The 27,278-nt window shown below is 37.0% G+C and overlaps 1 protein-coding gene and 1 pseudogene across 1 annotated transcript in view; one reads left to right on the forward strand and one right to left on the reverse strand.

Moving 5' to 3' along the window:
- Positions 1–27,278, reverse strand: part of UBR1 (ubiquitin protein ligase E3 component n-recognin 1) — a 141,649-nt gene that overhangs the window by 78,691 nt on the left and 35,680 nt on the right. Inside the window, exons 5-15 of the mRNA XM_059372639.1 lie at positions 19,999–20,129; positions 17,022–17,160; positions 15,564–15,626; positions 15,200–15,323; positions 14,779–14,886; positions 13,529–13,617; positions 11,349–11,447; positions 9,754–9,911; positions 7,712–7,811; positions 7,018–7,146; positions 2,768–2,948 (exon numbers count right to left, since the gene is read on the reverse strand). Coding sequence (XP_059228622.1) covers positions 2,768–2,948; positions 7,018–7,146; positions 7,712–7,811; positions 9,754–9,911; positions 11,349–11,447; positions 13,529–13,617; positions 14,779–14,886; positions 15,200–15,323; positions 15,564–15,626; positions 17,022–17,160; positions 19,999–20,129 — 1,321 coding nt within the window. The remainder of the gene's footprint in view (positions 1–2,767; positions 2,949–7,017; positions 7,147–7,711; positions 7,812–9,753; positions 9,912–11,348; positions 11,448–13,528; positions 13,618–14,778; positions 14,887–15,199; positions 15,324–15,563; positions 15,627–17,021; positions 17,161–19,998; positions 20,130–27,278) is intronic.
- On the forward strand, positions 19,197–19,626 carry LOC132029177 (prefoldin subunit 6-like; annotated as a pseudogene).

A 27,278-nucleotide genomic window follows, 5' to 3' on the forward strand; every position in this document is an offset into this window, starting at 1 on the left:
AGAGAAGAAAAGCAATGCACAGAATGAGAGAAAATATTTGTACATCATATATCTGATATCTATCTCCAACAACAAATAAATATGATTAAAAAACTACAGAGGACTTGAATAAACATTTCTCAAAGAAGATATAAACATGGCCAAAGGAAAAGATGCTCAAGAGTCACTAATCATTGGGGAAATGCACATCAAAACCACAATGGGCTACACTTCATTCATTAGGAAGGCTATTAAAAAAAAAAATAGAAAATAAGTGTTGGTGAAGATGTGGAAAAAAAAGAATCCTTGGGCACTGACAATGGTAAGGTAAAATGATGCAGTTGCTATGAAAATGAGTATGGGGGTGCCTGGGTGGCTCAGTAGGTTAAAGCCTCTGCCTTTGGCTCAGGTCATGATCCCAGGGTCCTGGGATCAAGCCCATATCTGGCTCTCTGCTCAGCAGGGAGCCTGCTTCCTCCTCTCTCTCTGCCTACTTGTGATCTCTTTCAAATAAGTAAATAAAGTCTTTAAAAAAAAGAAAAGAAAAGAAAAGAAAATGAGTATGGAGTTTCCTCAAAAAATTAAGAAGTAGAATTACCTTATGAGCCAGCAATTCCACTTACAATACATACCACAAAGAACTGAAAATAAGGGCTCAAACAGATACTTTTATACCATATTCACAGTAACATTATTCACAACAGCCAAAAGGTGGAAGTAACCCAAACATCCATTTGTGGATGAATGCATAAACAAAACATAGTGTATACACACACACACACACACACACACTCACTCACACACACTATGGAATATTATTCAGCCTCAAAAAGGAAGGAAATTTAAAAAGAAGGAAGGAAATTCTGATAATGCTATAACATGGATAAACTAAGGATATTGTAGTAAGTGAAATAAGCCAGTTTTTTTTTTTTAAGATTTTTTATTTATTCATTTGACAGACAGAGATCACAAGTAGGCAGAGAGGCAGGCAGAGAAAGAGGGGGAAGCAGGCTCCCCGCTGAGCAGAGAGCCTGATCCGGGGCTCATTCCCATGACCCGAGCCAAAGGCAGAGGCTTAACCCACTGAGCCACCGAGGCACCCAAAATAAGCCAGTTTTTAAAGGATATTGTATGATTTTAATTATGTATACCTAGAATAGTCAAGTCCTAGAAATGGAAAGTAGAAATGTGACTGCCAGGAACTACAGGGAATGGTCAGGATTGAGGCATTATATTGAATAGGTACCAAATTTCAGTGGGGAAAGATGAAAAAAATTCTGAACCTGGATGTTGGTGGTAACTACACAACAATGTGATGTACTTAATGCTACTGTATACACAGAGGAGAACAGAGTTGGGGGAAATCGGAGGGGGAGACAAAGCGTGAGAGACTATGGACTCTGAGAAACAAATGGGTTTTGGAGGGGAGGGGTATGGGGGGCTGGGTAAGGCTGGTGATGGGTATTATGGAGGGCACCTAATGCATGGAGCACTGGGTGTGGTGCATAAAACAATGAATTTTGGAACACTGAAAAAAATAAAAGAAAAAAGAAAAAAAAATTAAAAATGGTTAAAATGATGAACTTTGTATTTTTTTTTTTTTTAAAGATTTATTTATTTGTCAGAGAGAGAGCGAGCGAGAGCTAGCACAGGCAGACACAGTGGAAGGCAGAGTCAGAGGGAGAAGCAGGCTCCCTGCGGAGCAAGGAGCCCGATGTGGGACTCGATCCCAGGACGCTGGGATCATGACCTGAGCCGAAGGCAGCTGCTTAACCAACTGAGCCACCCAGGCGTCCCTGAACTTTGTATTATAGGTATATTTTACTATAATTAAAAATATATATGTAGGGGCCTCTGGCTGGCTCAGTCAGTAGAGCATGCAACTGTTTTTTGTTTTTGTTTTTTTTTAAGATTTTATTTATTTTAGAGAGAGAAAGGCAAGCATAAGAGAGCAGGGGGTGGGGGAGGGAGAGGCAGAGGGGCAGTGAGAAAGCCAGGCAGAGAATATCAAGCAGACTTCCCACTGAGACCAACGAGCCTGCAGACCTGCTTAATCCCACAATGATGAGATCATGACATGAGCTGAAACCAAGAGTCAGACACTTAACTGACTGAGCCACACAGGCTCCCTGGGTATGTGACTCTTGATCTCAGGATTATGAGCTCAAGCCCCATATTGGGAGTAGAGCTTCATGACTTCCCAACTAACTAACTAAATTAGAAAGCTGCTATCGATATTATTTAAAAATAAATAAATAAATGCACTTAAATAAAGTTGTTTTAAAAAACCTGACAGGGCCAATTTACATGGAAATGCAAATCAAAGAATGATTAAATAAAATTTATGATTTCTTTAAGTGGTGAAAGAAACAATGACACAGACAGCACACTGAGTATAATCAAGCAGAGAGGGTGTTAAAAACCGGTGTTAACCATATTTCAATTAAAAAAAAAAACAATGAGAATTTAAAAATTTGCAACAACAATAAAACAAAAACAAACTATCAACAAGATTTTGCTATATTTAAGTCTGGGTGGAAGATGAGTTACCAAGTTAGTCCTTAAGTTTGTATTATAAGGATCCATTAGTTGATCCAGATAAAAAGGCCGAGGTTCACAAGCATCCTTAGATAGATGTTCTTTGAAGGACAGTGACAGTTCTTAACTGCAGTATCTGATCTGAGTATGTCTGTACATACTGAGCACAGAACAAAAACAGAAATAATTCTACTACCCTAAATATCTAAAAAACAAAGCTAATAGAAACCTGCAAAAAACAAACACTCACCAGCAAGAGTCCTAGAGAGTGGCAGATGTATGCTTACAAGATCTTCCGATACTCTGTAGGACTTAGTTTCCAGAGCATGACCACACAATTGTACTACTGTCTTGCTACTAGATATAAAACTTGTACTACACCTCATCACAGCTTTGTGACATTCTTTATAAGCCACCAGTAAGAGCTCTTCCTAAAAGAAAAATAAAAATGCAAATAGATTAACAAGTTACTTTCCTATACCACTCAATAAATATAAGCACAAATAAATATAAATAAGCAAAATAATATAAAAAATAATATAAGCACAAAATTATTTTATGTACAGCAGGGACACTGCAGAGGATCTGCGAACTAGGTGGAAGTATAAGACAGACAGACAGACACAGACACACACACATGCACTACTATCAAAGTAAAACATTTTAAGTACCATGTAAATGATACAAACAAATTAAGAGGGAGGAAAAAGAATTATAAACAACTGGGAAGACATATTTATGAAAGCATTTTTGGGTGGGGTCTAAAAATATATGCAGAATTTTAAGTATGGGGAAAAGATGACAATAAGTGGCAGGAGAGGCGGTGGGGGGGGGGGAGAGGGGCAGGGAATCTCAAGCCGACTCCCCACTGAGCCTGGAGCCCTGCCTGCTCCCATGATCCTGAGATCATGCTCTTGCATGCTTGTCTCTTTCTCCTCCTACAATAAATATAATCTTTAAAAAAAAAAAAAAGTCATGTGCTCTCCTGACTACTCTCTCTCTAAAATAAAATCTTGTGCTCACTTTGGCAGCACATATACTAAAATAAAATCTAAAAAAAAAAAAAAAAAAAAAAGTCGCATACTCTAATGACTGAGGTGACAGTGGCATCATAAGCAGAGATGGGGGTAAACAGAGAAAAAAGGGGAAGTCCAATTCCTGTTCAGTCACCATGGAAGAATAAAAAACTAGATAAATCAAAGGATTTATGGATGAAATTAATGAGCAGTTAAGCTGGAAATATGTCTTGGCAAGTATGTGAATGTATTGATTATGTCTGAAGTGTAATGATGTCAATACAATGCTTCAGAAAGAATTAATGAGTGTTACTGAAGATGACAGATTGGAGGGTAATGTTAGAAAACAAAAGAACCAAGACGAAGATTACCAATAAGTCTAACTGTAAGGGGACAGGGTCTTAACTGAGGTGGGGGCAGTCAAGGCAAAAGAGAGAGAACACATAGGAAATAAGTTAGAATTATAAAATAAATTTAGGATAAGGAAAACTCAAATTGGGGATAGTATGCCAGGGAGAGAAGAGTCAAACTGACTTTTCAACACCATGTCTCTTACACTAATTTTATCCCAAAAAAGGGATTCTATGAGCAAGTAAATTAGGAATATTCCACGTAGAAATGAGTACATTATTATTTAAAGGGTTTGAGAAGTTCAGTGGCATTTAAAAAAATCCTATTTGAACTCGTTCAACCTAGCATTTCTCAATCTTATGTGAACACAGAACTTTTCCCCTGAAAAATCTGTTAACATCTAACACACAGAATGCAGTGGCTCTGAGATTTTTCTGTGTGGATGAATGTATGAATCACAGTGAACAAGGGAAGCTGAGAAGGGAAAGTGCAAGATGGAAGTAGAAAGAAATGATGACAAACCAATTTAATATATTTTGAATTTGAAATATCAGTATAAGATCTAAGCAAGAATATCTAGCACATAAACAGAAATGATACTATAACTTAGGACAGTCATCTCTGCAGTTTTTTTTTTTTAAGATTTTATTTATTTATTTGACAAAGAGAAAGAGAGATCGAAAGAAGGCAAAGATGCAGGCAGAGGGGGAGGGGGAAGCAGGCTCCCTGCTGAGTAGAGAGCCAGATATGGGCCTCTATCCCAGGGCCCTGGGATCACGACCTGAGCAGAAGACAGAGGCTTAACCCCACTGAGCCACCCTGGCGCCCCTCATCTCTGCAGTTTTAACTGAGTGGTAGAAAGGAAAGACCTAAAACTAGAAGAAGAGAATATTGGGAATGTCTCGTTTAGTAGGTAGAAAGAATTGGGGCAGGGGGAAGAAATCACTGAAGTCTTAACAAATCAATAACAGAAGTATTAGAATAAGTAGGTTTGTAAAAATCAGGGGGAAAGAAAGTTTCAAAAAGATTTAAGGTACTCAACAGGGGCGCCTGGGTGGCTCAGTTGGTTAAGTATCTGCCTTTGGCTCAGGGTCCTAGGATCCAGCACTGTGTGGGCCCCCTGCTCAGCGAGGAGTCTGCTTCTCCCTGTGCCCGTGCCCCAATCCCTGCTCGTACTCTCTCTCTCTCAAATTAATAAATAAAGTCTTGAAAGAAAAAAAAAAAGATTAAGGTACTCAACAGAATACAATGACACACATTTGAAGGAAGATGGGGACTTAGAAAAGATTCTCTGAATTTGGTTACTACATAGATCCTTTGAAATTTTTTTCAAAAAGCAGTTCCAATCAATTGTTAAGGGCAGAAAGCAGACCCTAAAGAAGTTTCAGAAGCTAGAGTGACAAGATCAAATGTAGATGACTTCAGAAAGTTTGGTAAATGTCAAGATGAGCAATGCATACTTTGACCTCATCTTAAATTTAATTATGCATGCCCTCCATAGGTGAGGGCTGCCAAAAAATATGTGATATGGCTAGTTGCTGGACAATGTTTCCTGTCCTTATTGTTCTACAAAGCTACAGTGCTAGATTAAATCCTGTCATGTCTGTACAACTGCTACTCTGAACCTGTGATCAACTGCTCATGGTGAAGCAGAAGAAAGGAGGAAACAAGAGAGTTCACAGTTCACAGGGGTAGCAGAGACAACTAAGGGGCTTTTATTCTTATTGATTTTAAGGAAAGACTAGTCCTGTGTGTGTACAGGCAGATGAATGAAAGAGTGGGAAATAACAGAGGAGACAAATAAGCCAATTCTAGGAAGAAGTAGCTTAGGACCAAGAGCCTAGGTAGAGACCTCAGTTTTAGAAAGAAAGAGATGAAAAGAATAGGACCAAGTGTGAAGACACAAAGAAACTTAATGAATAGACTGTGTCATGTAAGAATAGAGAAACTTGAGAAATCAAAAGAATTTGATTCAGACAATGTCAGTTTTCTCAAAATAGAAATAAATGATGTCATCTAGGGTAGGACTGTGTGTTTTAAGAGGGCTATGGTCTAAAATTATTGCATAAGGAAATATATTAGCTCTATATTTTGAAATTAATTTTCTTAATGGTTTAATATGCATAACAGAGCTCTTGACTGAACAAATATCCACCCTTTTCTACTACTGAAATAGTTTAAAGTGTATGTGATCCTAATTTTCACACTAACATTGATGTCCAAGGAAAAAATGAATACATATATAAATAAATGTGTTTTGTCATATTGTTTAAACCCACTATTCCCAGACGTAATGAAACTACTATGGGGGACATTTTTAAATTAAGTATAAAAAACTGGATTCTTGGGATGCCTGGGTGGCTCAGTCCGTTAAGCGGCTGCCTTCAGCTCAGGTCGTGATCCCAGCGTCTTGGGATCAAGTCCCGCATAGGGTTCCTTGCTCTGCAGGGGGCCTGCTTCTCCCTCTGCCTCTGCCTATTGCTCTGCTTGCCTGTATTCTCTCTCTGACAAATAAATAAATAAAATCTTTGGGGAAAAAAAACCAAAACTGGATTCTCTGAGGCACCTGGGTAGCTCAGTCAGTTAAGCCTCTGACTTGATTTTGGCTCAGGTCATGATCTCACGCTTGTGAGATCCAGGCCGGTGCTGGGCTCCATGCTCAGTGGGGAGACTGCTTGAGATTCTCAATCCTTCTCCCTCTGCCCCACCCCCTGCTCATGCTCTCTCTCTCTCTCTCTAAATAAACAGAATCTTTAAAAACAAACGAACAAAAACCAAACACTGGATTTTCCTTCTAAATTTAGTAAGACAGGTGGCTTAGTCGGTTAAGCATCTGCCTTCGGCTCAGGTCATGATCCCAGGGTCCCTAGGATTAAGCCCTGCATGGGCTTCCCTATTCAGTGGGAAGCCAGCTTCTCCCTCTATCAGTATTCCCTCTCTTGCTGTCTCTCTCTCTCTAATAAATAAAAATCTTTTAAAAAACTCTTTTTTTGGAAAAATAAATTTAGTAAGAAAAATTCAAACACACAAGTAATAAAACTTTACCTCAAGCAAGTTGCTACATAAAACTTTACTACTGATAACCATTAGAGCACTTAAAAAGGCACTGATCCTACTAATAAATTTTACTTACATCACATGCACACCACTCTTGGAACATGAGTAAAATATTCTTTAATTGCATCTGTATAGCAATGGCAGCCTCCCAGTCAGGATCCACTTCTATGTGCTGCCCAACCTGTCTTCTGATTTCTTCCATTCCCTATAAGAAAAGAATGATTACTATATATGTATATAGTGGGCCCTCCTTCTTTGCTCCTCTACTGTCAAAATATAAAATTGTTAGGATTCATATTCATATATGCATAGCTTTCTTAACATGGCTATTATACAAGTTCAAATTGAGTTCAAATTCCAGCAGTCACTTTCTAGCTGCATGTGACCTTGGGTCAAATTATTTCTAGACTTCAATTCCCTTATATGGAAAATGAAAATAAGAGCAACTACCTTATAAGACTGCTATGATGCTCAGCAGAGATAATGCATGTAAAGTGGTTACTATCATATTATATAGTAAGCTTTCAATAAACATTAAAGAGTAATTTAAAGTATTAAATAGTTAATAAACATTAACTAAAGCATACAAAATTATACCTATTAAAGATCTATTAAAGCGGAATCAGTGAGGCAGTATTTAAATTTAATTCTACTTTACTAGATACAGTCTTCCTCAAATAACAACCAATATTTGCTTAAAACAAAGAAAGACTGGGGCTAAATTTTTAAAAATAAATTTATTTTACTGATGTACAGAAGAACTATCATACCTGCATACAGGTAAGAATCTTCAAAAAAGACCGAAAACCTTCTAGAAACTGCATTCTTAATCTTTCTGTCCATGCTGTGGGCTTGCTGATTAGGATATACCTATCATTTCAAAAGACAAAGAAATATTTCACTTTCCCAGTTCGAGATAATTTTAAAGTTATCAGAGCTATAGACAATGTTGATTCATCAACATTATGGATTCTAATTTCTTAAAATAATCAGAAGCTCTAGGCAGAGCTACAATTATACCAGCAAAATGTGAAGGCTCCGTGAGGGGCAGTTATCAAAGTTAAGCCTGAATTCTCTACTCAGAAGTTGTTCTGCTTAAGCGAACCTTGGAAGCAACCTAGCCTATTACAGATAGACAGCCACAATACAGATTTTCTAGGTGCTAAAAATATGTGAATTTCCCCTTCTCCTTGTCATTAGAGATTTTTCTATTTAGGTAAGGATATAGGAGAGAAGTTGTTAATAACCATTCAAAGACTGGGAAAACATTAAAGTTAACATCCAAACCAGCAACCCTAAAGTTTTAACATATGGTAAAGTATCTAGGGGTGTGCTGACTCTAAAGTATTCATTGTAGAGAATAACTATAGTTGGAAACACATAATACAAAATAAAATGTGATAAAACAATGAGGTGATTATGCACCACTTCCCTGGATTAAAAAAATAACTCAGCTATAAGAATATTTCACAGTAATAAGGGTCACAGTAAAGAGATTTTTCCTGTACAGTATACCTAGGAATAATAAATACACTGATTTAATGCTGTTGCTTTTAAGTAGAGCCATTTGGCATTTTTGTGCATTTTTTGCTTGTCTGTTTTGCATACGTGTTAATTAATGCATAATTTGTGAAGCACACTGGCTAAATGGTGATTCACTACTGAATTTACCTACCATCTCTGTACTGAAGTTGTGATGATGTAGTAATTTGCTGAACCTGAGATAAAAATTTATAGTCACATTTAAAAACTGAGGAATTTGAAAAGGTCTGGAAACTTCCCTTAGTAATATCAAGGATCCAATGCATAATTCCAGAGCTCTGTAAAACGAGTTTTTGTTTTTGTTTTTTTAAGATTTATTTAAGAGAGAAAGAGAAAGAGAGAGAGCAGGTCAGAATGCAGGGAGGCACAGAGGGAAAGGGAAAAAAGCACGTTTCCCACTGAGCTTGAAGTCCAATGCTGGGCTCCATCTCATGAACCTGAGATCTTGACCTGAGCCGAAATCAAAAGCCAGTCACTTCACTAACTAAGCACCCAGATGCCCCTGTCAAGTGTATTTTTAAGCAAACTGAACTATTTCTAGGTTAGTTTGGAAGCCTGTTTCCACCCCTCTATGCCCTAAATGGTCACTAAAAGAAGTAGACAAAATTAAGATTTTTCCCCACTGGGGACTAAAAATAATTAATTCAATACACCTTGGAGCTCTTCAATTTAAACAGTAAACTAAATGAAATGTGTTTTAATATATTCTCAAAAGAATTTTCTGAAACTTCTGATTTATTGAATACTTTTATATCACAACCCTTATAATCACCAATTCTAAAATAAATGGAAACTTAATTCCTTTTAAGTCCAACAATCCCAAAAGTGATCTATCATGTGATTCCAACTTTACTTTAAAAGGAAATTCTATTCTCTTCACCAAAAAAAATTAAGAAACCCCTGATGAGCATCAATAACTTGGGTGTATGTATGAAAAAGGGAGTTAAAAAGAAACTCAGATCAACAAGATTATCTGAAACCATGTACAAATAGACTACGTAAAAGGGAAGGAACAAAGTGACCCTAGAGACCCAAAGTTCCTGTAAAAGGCCCCTCTCAATACCTCCTTTGTTAACCAGGCTGTAACTCTATATAAGAAGCATTCAGTTAAAACATTTATTGACATGAGACAATAACAGTTCCTTGTACTTGCCATCATTATAAGAAGAATTCTAAATAACCAAAAGGATGCAAAGCCTATTTATAAAATGGAATACATAAGCACACTGTGATTAATAGGTACCCTTACCTTTTGACTTGAACAACTTACTTTAGATCACATATTACTGCATATACTCTTCCCAACTTGTCCTGGCTATAACCCTGGAAGTTAAATTTATTGTTCCTGTCTAAGTATTCAGGCAAAACTTCTAGCAGGGTTTCAGTAATGACAGAGATAACATTCTGCTCTTCAATAAGATGTCGAGCCTGCAGAGTATTTCAAGAATATTCTTTAGTATTAACACGTGATAGTATGGACTTAATTTATTCATTCATTTGGTTGGTCAGTGAGTCATTTTAAATGTTCCAAATAAATGCATCAAACACAGTCCTTAGTCTCACAGAACAGCAAATTCTGAGATGCTATTTTCTTTCTTTCCTTTTTTAAAAATTAACTTATAATGTATTATTTGCTTCAGGTGTACAGGTCTGTGAATCTTCAGTCTGACACAATTTATAGCACTCACTATAGCACATACCCTCCCCAATGTCTATCACCCACCTACCCTATCCCTCCTCTCCCAACCCCCAGCAACCCTCAGTTTGTTTCCTGAGATTAAGAGTCTCTTATGGTTTGTCTCCCTCCCTCCCCGGTCCCATCTTGTTTCATTTTTTTTCTCTGCGACGTTATTTTCCAAAAGTGATAATTTCTTACTCCTCAGTAACCCCTGTCTGGATACTCATCACACAGCCCATCACACAGGTTATCTACATAAATGTGCACCATCGGTAATCACATGATGAGCAAAATAGAACACAGATATACTTCATGACTTCTATCATATTACTATCTATCCTATTCTATTACTATCTATTACTATATCTCTTTCACTTCTTTTTTTTTTTTAAAGATTTTATTTATTTATTTGTAAGAGAGAGAGCGAGCGAGAGTGAGCACAGGCAGACAGAGTGGAAGGCAGAGTCAGAGGGAGAAGCAGGTTCCCTGCAGAGCAAGGAGCCCGCCCGATGTGGGACTCGATCCCAGGACGCTGGGATCATGACCTGAGCCGAAGGCAGCTGCTTAACCAACTGAGCCACCCAGGCGTCCCTCTCTTTCACTCCTAATCCACTGTCTCTTCTCCACCCTTTTCTCTCACCTTTGACATGGGGAAGTAAGAATAGTTAACCAAACTATCGAGAAGAAACTTGAAAAGTAGTAGTATTTAAAAAAAAAGCAGAATTCTCCACTCTCTTCCCAGGCCTATACAGTACCTTATCAGTACTATTTCATGCAAATGCTTCAGAGTACTCTCTCCTTCTGCTTTGTTTTATCTTAATCTATACCCCTGCCTCCAAACAATAACTACAGAATAAAAGAACAGCAAAAAAAAGTAATATGGATATTGAAAAGACACAGCTCTCATTAGTGTAGAATTTGAGAAACCAGTTCTGGACTTCACCAGCAGAGATCAGGACCACTGGACAACAGTCATGCCAGCACTCCCACTCCAAAGCTATCTTGTCCTTGGTACCCATTAACGTATAGTTCACATGCAAATACTACTGAAGTATTCAATTTTCCAAATGAAATTAGCCCAATATACTCCTCCGACATTATTTTAATTTGATTCACTACTAGGCAAATTCTTAAAAAGCAAAACAGGTTTTACTTGGAAAGGTTGCAAATAAATGATCAATACATACCAGAGTAGGAACAGTAAACATCTGAACTGAGAGTGCAGTTACCGAGATACTTCTGTCATGATCATCACTGATATACTCTTTCTGCAGCTGTTTATAATACTGAAAGACAGAATAGTAAGTGGAGAATAAATGATAAATTGTTGAAAACTTTCAGAATCCCAATTTTAATAGGTGCTGCAGATTTGTTTCTACACATATGATGGAAAGTAATGTAATTCCTATTTCTTTCTTTTTTAAATATGTATTTTTTAAGTAATCTCTACACCCAACATGGGGCTTCAACTTACAGCCCCAAGATCAAGAGTTGCCTGGTCCACTGACTGAGCCAGCAAGGTGCCCCTATAATTCCTATTTCTAAAGAGAAGACAGTATGGTGAACAAAAATATATTAGAGAATAACAAACAAAAGACCAAATATGAACTCGGCTACCCAATCTAGCAGAGTTGTATGTGAAAACTATAAAAAGACCAAAAAAACCACACACACATCTAAGAGTCATAGCAGACTGTGGTAGTGCCGTATATCCTTTCTCTAAACAGAACCTGGGACAATCTTTAGCAGATACTATTGCAGTGGTATAGGGCAGAGGCAATATTCGAAGTACCTAAAAACTGATAGGACCCAGAAAACCAACCAATTGAATTCAATCCAACCGTAGACAGAATGGATGCTGGCTGCAAATAACTTCTTCTTCTTCTTTTTTTTTTTTTTTTTAAAGATTTCATTTATTTATTTGACAGACAGAGATCACAAGTAGGCAGAGAGGCAGGCAGAGAGAGAGGAGGAAGCAGGCTCCCCGCTGAGCAGAGAGCCCGATGTGGGACTCGATCCCAGGACCCTGAGATCATGACCTGAGCGGAAGGCAGCGGCTTAACCCACTGAGCCACCCAGGCGCCCCTGCAAATAACTTCTTAACTATACTGGTGCAGCTGGTTAAATATACTGGTTCAGCTTAACTATACCAGCTGAAAATCAACCTGATATAGTGGGAAGCAAAAATAATAATACATCCAGTCATGTATCAAGCACAGTGTTAGATCCTTGACCTACATATTTAATTTTATCCACTAGAATTCCTACAAAGAAGTAATCATGATATTAAAAAAAAAAATCCAATTTAAGTAAGGAGAAGAACTTTTGTAGAAGAAAAAAAATACTCATTTCAGATCACAGATATGGTCCAATATTCTAAGAATTTTAGAAAAATAGAGTTAAATAGCTTGAGCTGTTACTATCTTTCAAGAAACTAAATGTGTTACTTTTAACACTCTACTTGTAAAATCCAGAGAGTGCAGGTATCTTGTTCCATAGTACCATTATTTCATTCTCTGCTTTCAATTCCATCCTGGATCCTACCTCTGACCAGTTTTAATTTTATAGAATTGTCTGTAACTCAAAATCAGAGGAAACCAACAATTACTTATTGGATACCTTTTTAACTTCTTTTATTTTTTATATATATAAATATAAATAAATATAAATATAAATACACACACCCCCACACACACACATAAAATTTTTTTTTCTTAAATAGTCTCCACACCCAATGTGGGGCTTGAGCTCACATCCCTGATATCAAGAGTCACATGGTCTACTGACTGAACTAGCCAGGCACCCCTTGGATACCTCTGTACAAGGCAAAGTGAAAGATTCAAAAAGTCCTTGCAATCTAACTTGAGAGATAGATCCCGCCCCTTGCAAATTACATATATATAAAAATATAAGAGACAGACAACAGATCAATAAAACCATATTAAAAGGCTGTATGTTTTCTCTATGTTTTAGCCTCCATTAAGTATAATTCTTGCTCATCTAATTTCTGCCTTCCTTTAGCATGCATACCTGTTCCTTTCCTTGCTATACCTTTCAACTAGTCACTTCTACTCATTATTATTTTATTTGTTATAAAACAGACAAATGATTAGGAAGAATAAATGCACATGTGAATGTGATAACTTCCTATTGCTCTGTCCAGGCAAATAATAGGTCATTTTACACCTATCTCCACTCTGAGACTACTGCTTCCATACTCCCAAATGTGAAAAATAAATGGACTTTTGACAAAAAAATAAACCACAAAGTTAAATTCTTGATTCATAATTGTCTTTGTTTCTACAGCTTCATTTCCAAAATGGTTTTCTTTTTCTATTATTGATACCTATTTATAAAGAGTAATTACCTTCACAAATTCCATAGCAAAGAATTTTTTGTACTCCATCTCCATAAAAAAACTACTGAAGATCAATTCGTGAAGAATCTTACGGGCACCTACAGATCATTTTGGGGGGAAGTGGAAGAATAACACAAAGGCAAATAAAAAAATTCCAGCTATTAGAAGTGTTAGAATATTATAAAAATATTTCACATATTAATAGACCTCAAGGACCCAAATATGAGTAGCATTTAATCCATTAATAATAGCAAGAATTTAAAATACATATATGCCTTTTCCCTGTTTCTGCCCCTCTACTTTGCTTTACTTCACTTTACCTTGTCCAAACTTTCTCCACTCCTTTTTACTCTATTTTACTCAAAATTACGCTTACTCTGTGTCTTCCCTTTTCCATTCACTTTAGCTTTTTTCTCATCTTTCGCTTTTTGTTCTGCATTCGGATTTTTTTAAATAAATTTTTTATAAACATATATTATTAGCCGCAGGGGTACGGGTCTGTGCATCGCCAGGTTTACACACTTCACAGCATTCACCATAGCACATTGCATTGGGATTTTTAAAGTTTTTAAAATTTTTTTATTTATTTGACACAGAGATACAGAGTACAAATAGGCAGAGCAGGAGGCAGAGGGAGAGGGAGAAACATCCTCGCTGAGCAGGGAGCCCAATGTGGGGCTCGATCCCAGGACTCTGGGATCACAACCTGAGCTGAAGGCAAATGTTTAATGACTGAGCCACCCAGACGCTTCTGCATTTGGATTTTTTTTTAAGATTTTATTTATTTATTTGATAGAGATTACAAGTAGTCAGAGAGGCAGGCAGAGAGAGAGAGAGAGAGAGAGAGAGAGAGAGAGGAGAAAGCAGGCTCCCCGCTGAGCAGAGAGCCCGATGCAGGGCTCAACCCCAGGACCCTGAGACCATGACCTGAGCTGAAGGCAGAGGCTTTAACCCACTGAGCCACCCAGGCGCCCCTGCATTTGGATTTTTAAAATAAAAATTAACATACCTTTAATAATGTCATTACTACATGAATATATACATACTCTTTTTACTGGTCCTGACTAAACAAAAAGACACTATAATTAAAAGATAGTAGCCCTGGGTTTTAACACAGAAGAATACATATTGATTGGTTAGCTTTTTCTTAAAATACAGTAGCTCATCAATCAAGATCACTGTTTTAATAAACAAAAAAGATTATAGCTCCAATTTAAGGTCAAGCTTCATGGCAAGCATCTTACCAAAGATCTACCTACCTTTATAAAGCTTTGCATCCCAAAGCATTAACCTGCTTATAAGACAGGGATTCTCAGAGCCAGGTTCTTCTCTAAGGCATGCTTGGCAAAAGATCTGTCTAAAGTCACCTACAAACAAAAGAACTCAGATAATTTTTATTCTCACAATATTCCTCCCAAAAGTATGTTTGCTACAATAACATGTGAAAAAACTAACAATCTTCCCAGTTTGATATCAAGAATAATTCTGTCAATATCAAAGAATCAAAAGCCAATAAAATATTATTTGGAGCATTTGAGATGCAATTCTGAAAATTAATCAAAATGTATAAACCAAAAATGAAAAAGAAATTTGTTTTATACTCAATGACATTTTCAAATTCGTGGCTATTTCAAAAACCAGTATTTTATGAGAAATAAGAAAAACAGGCAATATGCTTACTTGAATAGCTCATAATTTTGTTCATCCAGGAGCCAAGACGCAAAGCAAATTTCTGATGAGCCATAACCTCAGAGTGTAATACTTCTACATGAAGTGGATGTTGAGAGACATTTTCTGAATGGCTCTATAAGTGAAAGGAATAATAAAAACAAAACACTAGTTTTAAAATTTGTTTTAACTAGGTAATCTATTCTTCAAAAAAATCTTATGTAACACTTACAGCTTCAAATCTCTGAGTCTAAATGGCCCAATCCTACCTTTACATAGGATGCCAAACCACTTCAACAATGTAATTGTTCTACTTCGGCTCTTGTAATGTGAATTCCTCTTATAATTCTCTTTCAACCCGAATTTAGAAAATTACCTTTATATCTTCCTTTGCTTCCTGGCAAGCAGCAAAAGCACCTGCTTTGACAGCTCGACGACCCTAATTATAAACAGACATGAGAATTAAGTAGTAGACTGACAATCCCAATCAATAAGTAATATGTAGTCCAAAGGCCTACTGAGCTTTTAATCATTCGTCAACTGCCTAAAAGTCCTAAGATGGGCAATACCTGGAAGATAAAAATAAACGTTTAACACCTTTATGAAGCTTCAGAACTTTTGATACTGCTAGTAGAGAATATACTTGAGGATGCTGGATTTCCTGCTTGGTAAGAATGTCAGTCCTTCATTTGCTATAGTGTATTCTATTTCTATTCAATAATAATAATTTATGTTTTTACTAAACTCCTGGTACATGTTTTAAATACTTTTCATGCAAGTGTCTGGGTCTTTCAGTCGGGTAAGCATCTGCCTTCAGCTCAGGTCATGATCCCAGGGTCCTGGGATTGAGCCCCGTGTCAGGTTCCCTGCTCGGGTGAAACTGCTTCTCTCTGTCCCTCTGACTGCCATTTTCCTTGCTTGTGCTCTCTCACCCTCTCTCTCTGTCAAATAAATAAAATCTTAAAAAAAAAAATAAGTAAGTAAATACTTGCTATGAATGAAATTTACAAGTTCTACAACATGTGTTCCACAATACACCTGGCATCCACCAGTGGATGACAGGTATGACCAGGATATTGATTCCTCAAGCCCTAGGATCACTACACTGATTACTAATGCCATGCTGCTTCTTCCACTATATTACACTCCTCTCAAGGACAAGGATTAAGTTAATATTGTCTCTATATACATGAGGAGCACAGTTTGCTTTGGACAGATTTTTTTTTTAAGATTTTATTTATTTATTTGACAGACAGAGATCACAAATAGGCAGAGAGGCAGGCAGAGAGAGAGGAGGAAGCAGGCTCCCCACTGAGCAGAGACCCCCGTTGCGGGGCTCGATCCTAGGACTCTGGGATCATGACCTGAGCCAAAGGCAGAGGCTTTAACCCACTGAGCCAACCAGGTGCCCCTGGAAAGATATTTTTTCAAAAGCTAAACCACAGAACCAGTATTATACTAAAAGCAGCTATAACAAATAATGTTAAAAATGTCAAAATTGACACATTTATTCATACACTCAATAATTACAGAATACTATTTTAATAAATAATTATATAAACTGACTGAAGCTGACATTCTTAACTACTTTTCACCAAATAGTAACTTTCCAATTATTTAGAATAAAAGAAGAAAGCTAATAGTTTATCTACAATTACGATATACAGAAAAATCAAGTTTTACCAATTAACCTAGGATATAAGGAGTAAAAGAAGAGTATGATTGTTCCTAACACATTGTATTACTAAAGAGCACTTGGCAAGGGCTCAGTCAACACCTGACTCCCAGGAAGCTGATGTAAGGGAGCACAAGAATTCAAACGAAGCCCACAAACCTCTTTGTCTATGGCAGTGGTGTGCAGCTGGGCCTCTGCGAGTTCACAGTCAAGAGCTCTTTGTAGACTGTATATGACATGGTCATATGAATGGTGTTCATCATTGAAAAGGACACAGTAGTATCTCTCATTTTTCTCCCTGTTTAAAAAAAAAAAAAGATGGATACTCAGATACTAAAACAAATAAAGAAAAATGGAAAAATAGACTAAAATAATATGTAATATCTGTACCAAAGCACCACCATGTAGTTTTTTGTGTATGAGAAAGTACCACAGCAACACTGATAAATAAAGTTATTTTAAGTGTTACAGTGTCATGAAACTTTAAAAACCCTGATAAAAGTATTACCATTTCATCTTTTTATTAATGTAATCAATGCTCTGTAATCAGAGCTTTCTCAATGTAAATTATTACTTTAGTGGCAATATGTGTTTTTTTGTAAAAATTTTATTTGTTTATTTGTCAGAAAGAGGGAGAGAGAGAGCAAAAGCAGGGAGAATGGCAGACAGAGAAATCCTGGGATCATAACCTGAACTGAAGGCAGATGCTTAACCAACTGAGCCACCTAGGAGTCCCTGGCAATGTTTTTAACACTGCTCTTAACTCTTGCTAATCTCTTACTGCACAAAGGGAGACAGCCCTGGGCTCAGGACCTTCAGGTAGGCAATGATAAATGGTAAGATTTTATTAACACTTAGTTTTTATTGAGTTTATTTTTGCTTTTACTTTCTACTTACTTAAAGTGATATTGGTTTTAAAGAACACCTAAGTTTAACAAAAAAAGGTGTATACATTGAAAGTGCTAGCACTATCATGTGACTGAAGGATCTTCGGCTATTTAAGTTTTTAATCTTGCTGAGATGACTGTGCCTCTTCCATCTTTAGAAAGAGCATAATATCTACATTAAAGAGTGGTATGGGGATCTCATAAGAAATGTGAAAACAGTTGTCATGGACTACACAAATGTCAGATGTTATTATCAGTTTTAAACAGTTTACAATATGCTTTTATAATATACTCAATCCAGCTCATAACTCTAAGAAGCAGATTTTTTTTCAGGCCTCTTAAAGCTCAGGAACAGGGGTGCCTGGCTGGCTCAGTTGGTAGAGCATCTGGCTATTGATCTAGGGGTCAAGAGTTCACGCCCCACACTGAGGGCAGAGCTTATTAAAAAAAAATCAAAAACAAAACACAGGGGCACCTGGGTGGCTCAGTGGGTTAAGCCTCTGCCTTTGGCTCAGGTGGTAATCTCAGGGTTCTGGGATCAATCCCCGCATCAGGCTCTCTGCTGGGTGGGGAGTCTACTTTCCCCTTTCTCTCCGCCTACTCTCTGCCTACTTGTGATCTCTCTCTCTCTGTCAAATAAATAAATAAAATCTTTAAAACAAAACAAAACACCAAAAATACTTTTCTATGGTCACAATGCCTTAAGCAGTTAGAAGGCCATATTCAGATCTATGAATCTGAAGTCTGATGCTGCTATATATACACTCAAACTCAAGCAACTCTCCCTTTTCAGGCAGGCAGATTGCTAGTATCATGTTTACCAAAACAAAGTTTCTTAAAGAGTTCAACTGACATTATCACATATCTGAAATTAAAGCATTTGTGGATGCAATCTCTGATGACCTTTATTTTCCCAACCAGTTTATTGTCCACCAAGAGTCAAAATAATACATTTCATGTCTTTATTAACTAAAATTTTTAATGCTCTCTCCTCCTAAAACAAAAAAACCCGTAAACTCAAAGAATAACAGTATTTAAATTTGTGATGCAATTTTGTGAAATTCCTAGTATTACAGAGACAGAATAATTCCCACAAGGCCCAAAGTGTATCATCATATCAGATCTGGAATTCTCTTGTACGTTTATAAGTTAAGAGCAAATACGGTCACAGAAAGATTTGTGGCTGTTAGAAATCATTGGGTTTTAGTTTTAAAATGTTAAATCTCCACAACTAGTAAGGAAATAGTCATAGATATCACAGCACTTGGAAAATGGCTATCTCCTTATTCCCATCTCAAATCTCTCGGGGAATCTGGAGGCTGGTCCAGAACAGCAATTTACTGGGCAATTTACTTCTCTACTGGGATGGGTAGCTACTAGGTCCTTACAAATCATTCAGAACAAGACCTCCAGCCCAAATAATGAAAGAAAGATCTTTATCCCCACCATGGCTGAGCTAATCCAGAAGAAGCTATGCTACAGGGAAAAGGGGTGAAATATCAGCAGCTACAGAAGGACTTGACTAAATCCATGTCAGGGTAGCAGAAGCTTGAGGTGCAGAAAGTAGTATCGTGAAAGAGGAGCTGGCTTGGCTAGATAGGTCCAACATGGTCTTTAAATTTCTGGGTCTTGTGCCGGTCAAACAGGAGCTGGGAGAGGCTCAGGCCATAGTAGGGGAAGAGGCTGGACTATATCACAGCTGAAATTCAGTGATAGGAGTCCCAGCTCCAGGACCTTGCTAGTCAGAGCAAAAGAGGGAGACCTAGCTCAAACTGCAGCAGGAGTTCCAGTGGGCAAAGGCAGCCAAGGCAGGGGCTTCCTGGAAGGCTGGACCCTGTGGTGGGGAATGGGGAGGGGTGGGAATGAGGCAGTTCTAGGGCTGTACCACAGCTAATAAAATGTGAAAATATCTGGCTGTTTTCTGACAAAAACAACAACAACAAAAAAACCAAAAATAAAAACAAAAACAAAAAAACCCCCAAAACAAAAGAAAACAAAAAACCAAACTCTTCTTTCTTAAAAGTCAGAAGCTCCTGTTTAGGGTCTTCTTTTGGCTTACCTTCTGTTTAATGCCTACTCAGAGCATCTCATATAAATGGATACTTTGAAAGTATACTCAAAAGATAATTCTCTACAAAATTTTCATAATCCTGATAAATTAAAACCAGTCCAACATAAACATTTTTCCAACATTTATTTTGCAATATAAATAACCTTTGCTAAAACTTCTTTTTGAAAACTGTCCCCACCTTATCTGGAGTTCAGGAGGCAGTTCTTTTTCCTCTTCCCATATAGTCATTTCTACAATGTATTTTACCACTGAAGGGAATATTTTCCGGGCTTGGGCAATTACCTCTTCATTCAATGGACAACGTAAATTCTGTAAGAAAGTATAGAAAAGATATAACTACCAACATTGTATACAAATAAATGGATGAGAAAAAGGTTACTAATTTTTTAATTACTTTAATGACTTCATTACACCACCCCTCAGGAGCAAATTCAAGTTGAGCTAAAGAGGTTGCTATTCACAACAGTTTAGCTTAATTCCTTGTAGCCAAGTTGGTGCTATAGATAGAATGGAAAGGAGACAGAAACACAGAGTTCCCTTTTTAGTGATGCTCTCCCTTAAAAATGTTCTCTGTCTTCCTGAGTAGCCTAATTATGGTACTATCAGAGAACATTTGGTTATCCCTTAGAGCTTACAAAAAACTTTTCTTATTATTTTAACTGATCCTCATGCCCACTCCATAAGAAAGGGAAAGAATTAGTGACTTTTTCTTTTTAAAGATTTTATAAATTTATTTGCGAGAGAGAGAGCATGAGAGAAAGAGAAAGAAAGAATGAGCAAGGGGAAGGACAGAGGAAGAAGGCGAAGCAGACTCCCTGCTGAGCAGGGAGCCCTATTCGGGCTCAATCCCAGGACCCTGGGATCATGACCTGAGCTGAAGGCAGATGCTTAACTGACTAAGCCACGCAGGTGCCTGAGAATTAGTGACATTTTAAGTATAAGGAACCCACCCCAAGGTAAAAGAGCCTATAAATAGCAGAAACCCAGTCTTTGGCTCCCACAAGAAACAGTGTTCTCTTTATTACAGACTACTACCTCCTTAACAAAAGGCTTGTTGAAACCATTCAACTAAAAAAAAATGCGTTCAAATGCTGTTGATTTTGATACAAATCAAAACAATGAGGTACTTCTTCACACCTACTACAGTTACTATAATAAAAAAGACATATAATAACAAGTGCTGCCCAGGATGTAGAGAAATTTGAACCTTTATATATTGCTCATGGAAATATCAAATGATGCAGCCAATCTGGAAAACAGTCTGACAGATGCTCAAAATATTTAGCATAGTTATACAACCCAGAAATTTCACTCCTACATATCTATCCAAAATAAATGAAAACACATCTGAAACAAAACCACATATGCAAATATTCACAGCTGCATTATTTATAATAGTCAAAAAGTGGAAAGAACCCCAATGTCTATCAACTGATGAATGGATAAATAAAATGTGAATATTTAGCCCAAAGACTATTACTTGGCCGTAAAAACATAATATTACTTGTATCAAAAAGTACAAGGTCCAACATGGATGAACCCTGAAAACATTACGCTGGTGAAAAAAGCCATTCTTAAAAGACCACATACTATATGATCCCACTTATATAAAATGTCCACAGTAGACACATGTATAGGGACAGAAAGTAAAATAGTGATTGCCTAAGGCTGGGGAGTTTATAAGAAATGGAGAGTGAGGGACGCCTGGGTGGCTCAGTTGGTTGGACGACTGCCTTCGGCTCAGGTCTTGATCCCAGAGTCCCGGGATCGAGTCCCGCATCTGGCTCCCAGCTCCAAAGGGAGTCTGCTTCTCTCTCTGACCTTCTCCTCGCTCATGTTCTCTCTCACTTTGTCTCTCTCAAATAAATAAATAAAATCTTTAAAAAAAAAAAAAAAGAAATGGAGAGTGATTGCTGATGGACACAGGGTTTTTTTTGGGGGGGGGGGTAATGAAAATGTTCTATAATTGAGGTGATGGATGAACAACTCTGTGAATATACCAAAAAGTGCTAATTGTATACTTCAAGTAAGAACTTTTTATTATGGCATGCAAGTTACGTCTCAATGAGCTGTTTAAACAAAAGACAGACTAAACAGGAAAAAAACCAAAGGAGCTCGTGAAGACCAAAAAAAAAAAAAAAATCCAGTAGTAATTCAATATAAGATTTTAATGTTAAATTTTAACCTACCTGCTGCAGACCATTCTAATGAACTGCATTTCATTCTTTGTTCACCAAACCCTTAACCTATGCAATTCTCTCCTGCACCTATTCTTTCTCACTCCTCAGTGCTTTATGATTTCAAGTTTTACCTTCTCTTCAACATATCACCTTCTCTCTGGAGATTTTGTTCCGAAGCATTTACTAGAGAGAGAGATACAAAGAGTGCCAAAGTACTAAGACCAACACTGGTCCACTACATTCCTATTTCATTCGTGTGTGTGTGTGTTTGTATATATATACATATATATATATTATATATATATATTTTAAGCTCAATATATCCTTTTGAATTCTTCAAAAAAACAGTTTGAGGTGAAGAGTTAAAAGAATCAACTCAGGGGCACCTGGGTGGCTCAGTGGGTTAAGCCGCTGCCTTCGGCTCAGGTCATGGTCTCAGGGTCCAGGGATTGAGTCCCACATTGGGCTCTCTGCTCAGCAGGGAGCCTGCTTCTTTCTCTCTCTCTCTCTGCCTGCCTCTCTGTCTACTTGTGATCTCTCTCGGTCAAATAAATAAATAAATAAATCTTTAAGGAAAAAAAAAAAAAAGACTCAACTCATCACTTCCACACCGTATCAGAGGTAAGTCCTTTAGAAGAGGTCTGTTAAGTATATAAGAAACTTTCAAGCAAAGCATCTAAAGCTTATAAAATAAGGCCAGTGAAACAAAAGGGCTATATTATATTTATATTTATAATCTAAATAGAAAAAAAAAGAACTTAATAATTAACCCATAAATGTACTACAGGACTAGAGAGAAACTGCTTTAATATATACTGGAAAGAGGCCTTGCTTTTAAAGACATTGCCGAAAGCTGGATGATTGGCTGAATAGTACCAGCCAGAGGGGATTACACTTGGTAAATCCCCACTATGACTGGCACAGTGCCATGCACCTGGTATAGTATGGCTTTCACATTCATCAAAGCAGAGATGCAACAAAATGCTATGTACACAGGACTGTTTGTGTTGAGTGAATTGATTAGTTATATGCTACCACAGGTGCCCCTCTCTTACCTCCAGATAATCAGTCAGTTCAGAATATCCAGATTTACTTTTAGGATAAGCCTGAATGACCAATCATCTTTTGAATCTAATTCTAAATCCAGGATCAGCTTAGTTCAGTACTAAATTCAGTGTTCTGAGGCCATTATGATTCAGGAAACACCAAAGGGACTGGAAATCCATGAGGCAGATGGAAGTTAAGCAAGCTTTGTAAACTCAACGAGTCAAATTAACTCCCAGGGATTCCTTAGGTACTTAAAACACAAAGATAGTTTTTGCAGATGACTAGTTATGGAATGAAGAGGTTATAAAAACCAAGCCACAAATTACTCTCCATGTGCCAAAATATTTGAGTACCCTTTCAAAAATATTAGAGGAGGAAAGTGAAATATTCAGAATTAAAAGCATTCATTAAACAAAACAAAAATGAGAATAAATTTGAAAGGTTTAAACAGTATTCTAGGTAATGGGCATGTGGTAATATTTAATCAAGTAACAGACACTTGATAAATATTTGTCAAATGAAGGAATGGCCGTCTGAGATTAGGATAAGTAAAATAAGTGAGAGAGAGCAGCAATTCAAAAAATGAATGTTGAATAATAAAGTAAATGGGGGAAAAGGCTAACAGTGGTGAAAGGGTAAAAAGTATATGAATATTCTTGTTTTTGTTTTTTAAGATTTTATTTATTTACTTGTCAAAGAGAGAGAGGGAGAAGGAGGGGAGGAGCAGAAGGAGAATTAGACTCCCCGCTGAGCGGGGAGCCCATGTGGGACCTGATCTCAGGACCCCAGGATCATGACATAAGCTGAAGGCAGACACTTAACCGACTGAGCCACAGAGGCATCCCAAGCATATGAATACTCTTTGTACTATTTTGATTTTTGCAGCTTTTCATAAATTTGAAATTACACCTAAACTCAAGATTATAAAAAACATCCTAGAATTCAGAATCTAAAGATCTGAATTTTAGGACCAACTTTGCCACTAAATAATGCAAACCTGAACAAGTCACTTAACTTTACTGAGTCTCTGTTTCTACTTCTATAAAATGGAGCTACTATATCTACCTCACAAAGTAGTAATGAGGATAAATTGATATAATTCGTGTGGAAGATCTCTGTTAATTCTAAAACATACCAGTTAATTCTAAAACATTACTAGTATCAAATAAGAAAGGTATTGGGAAAAGTAGTAGGAGCTGTAATACTAATACTAATAATGACAGCTAACATTTACTGGGCCTTAGAACATGCCAGACATATTCTAGGGCTAAGCACTCTGCATGTATTATCTCATTTAATCCTCACAGCCCTGTGAGGGCAGATGGTATTATCTCCAGTTTAGAGATAAACTGAAAGGAAGAAACAGTGAATAACTCTGCTAAGATCACAGAGCTATCAGTGGGGTTATAAAGCAAACCGAGGACACCTGTTCTAGAGCCCATACTGTTGTGTTCTAATGCTCCTACTCAAGAGAAGACAACACATTTTACTTCTCCAAATATAATTACAATTCTTTCCATTCTGAGTTTTGTAAAATAAGAGTATACTACACACGAGTGGTCATACAGCACAAATATACAGATTACCAAGGATTTCTTTTTTTTTTTTAAGATTTTATTTATTTATTTGACAGACAGAGATCAGAGGTAGGCAGAGAGGCAGGCAGAGAGAGAGGGGAAGCAGGCTCCCTGCTAAGCAGAGAGCCTGATGCAGGACTCGATCCCAGGACCCTGAGACCATGACCCGAGCTGAAGGCAGCGGCTTTAACCCACTGAGCCACCCAGGCGCCCCACCAAGGATTTCTTAATGACAGGTAATTATCTTTTATGACATACTGTAATGTTTCTTCCAGTCTGTCATTTAATCTCATGAAAAGTTTTTGCTATAAAGAAGTTAATTTTTGCAGAAGCACTGTTATCAATCTTTTCCTTTTTATGGCTTCTGAAGTTTAAAAAAAAATGTTAGAAAGGCCCAACCTACTTCAAGATTATTTTAAAAAATTCACTCATATTTCCTAACAAGTTCATAATTTCTTTTCTTTAAAAAAAAAAAAAGCTTTTAAAAATCATTGATATTACTGGAATTTATCTGATCAAGCTTAATATTTTTTTCCCTCAAATGGGTAGCCCGTTACATACCACCAACAACCATAAGTGCTATCTTTACTACCAATTTGGATTTAGATTCTCTTTTTTGTTCCATTCTTTGCTGTCTACTCCTGTAGCAAGAATCACCGTATTTGGATTACTAGAGCTCTTTAATACATTTAAATCTGTTACACCTCACACTCGTAATTCTTTATTTCAGCTTTCCCTGACAATTCTCATAGATTATTTTTCCAGAAGAACTTCTGATAACTTTGTCAAGTTCCAAAAGAATATTTGGCTGTTATTCTGGTTGGGAATATAGTGATTTTGTGGATTAACTCTAGAAAAAATTTTAATATTGTTTTTTTTTGTAGTATTGAATCTTCCAATACAAGAATGAAGTGTATCTCTTGATTATTTTTTTCTTTCATGCCTATTAGAATACACTTTTCAAGTTTCTTAAAACAGAGCTGGCAGATTTATTTTTTCCAAGTTATTATATTTTTTTCTCATGCTATAGAGAATGAGATCTTCTCTTCCATTACGTTAAAAAAAAAAAAAAATCTCTGTACCTAACATGGGGCTTGAACTCACAACCCCAATCAAAAGTCATCTGCTCCATTGACTTAGTCAGCCGAGCATCCCTCTTCCATTATATTTTCCTTTTTTCCCCCCAAGATCTCTTTAGAGAGGAAGAGAGAGAGAGAGAGAACATAAGCAGGGGGGCAGAGAGAGAGGGTAAGAGAATCTGAAGCACATTTCACACTGACTGAGCACAGAGCCCAACATGGGGCTCAATCTTAAGACCCTGAGATCACAACCCAGGCCTAAACCAAGACTAGGATGCTCAGCCAACTGTACCACCAGGTACCCCTTCCATTACATTTTCTAAAAGATATTATTGCTTGTAAGAGTATTAAAGTAATATTTGTTGAATATATTAAACAGAAAAACTAATGGTTTTTATTATGAGTTCTGTAACCAGTAACTTGACTAAACTCTACTCTAGTTTCCATTTTTCAGTTAACATTCTTGGGTTTTCCCAGGTATCATGATTTTTAAAAAGAGGCTACTTTTCCAGAAAGTGCCAGGATTAACGGTTTCACAAGTGAATTCCAAGAGGAGTTCATTCCAGGAAGGTAAGCATGATAGTGTTACATGATTGTTTTAAAAGACTTGATTTCACTCACTAATGTTTTATTTAGTATTTCAGTATAACAATGATTAATAAAACAGATCCGTACATTCTCTATTTTGTCAGATATGAGATCAATATAATGTTGGCTTTACATAACAAATCTGGAAACTTTATCTTTTCCCCCTTCTATGCTTAAGGACAGTTTCTATATTTTTGTTATTTATTTGGTATTAAGTTGGTTGGTTTTTATTTTTAACCAGTAAAATTTTTTAAATGTGGAAAAACAGGAAGATCAGTATAATAAAGACACTTTTACCTAAATTCAGTAACTGTTATTTTTCCATATATTTTTTTCCAGTATTTTAAGGTATTGGTCATATTCTAACCTAGATACTTAACATGCATTTCTAAAAAAAAAAATTTCTTACATACTTATGATACCATTATTATATCTAGTAACATTAATAATTTTTAAATATTCTCTAATGTCTTGGTCATATTAGTTTTCCTAATTCTTCCCAAAATATCCAGCATTTGGTTATTATGTCTAGGTCATTTACATCTAAATGAATCTACCATCTCCAATTCCAGCCTTTTGTTCTTCATGACAGAAGCCAGGCCATATTTCCTATAAAAACTCATACATTTTATTTACCTTGAAATGTCCTATATATATATATATATTTTTTTTTTTTTTTAAAGATTTTATTTATTGGGTGCCTGGGTGGCTCAGTGGGTTAAGCCACTGCCTTAGGCTCAGGTCCTGGGATCGAGTCCCGCATCGGGCTCTCTGTTCAGTGGGGAGCCTGCTTCCCTTCCTCTCTCTCTGCCTGCCTCTCTGCCTACTTGTGATCTCTCTCTGTCCAATAAATAGTAGGCAGAGAGGCAGGCAGAGAGAGAGGAAGGGAAGCAGGCTCCCTGCCGAGCAGAGAGCCCGATGCGGGGCTCGATCCCAGGACCCCGAGATCATGACCTGAGCCGAAGGCAGCGGCTTAACCCACTGCGC

Source organism: Mustela nigripes, chromosome 13 (genome assembly GCF_022355385.1).
Source record: "Mustela nigripes isolate SB6536 chromosome 13, MUSNIG.SB6536, whole genome shotgun sequence".
Classification (NCBI taxonomy): domain Eukaryota; kingdom Metazoa; phylum Chordata; class Mammalia; order Carnivora; family Mustelidae; genus Mustela; species Mustela nigripes.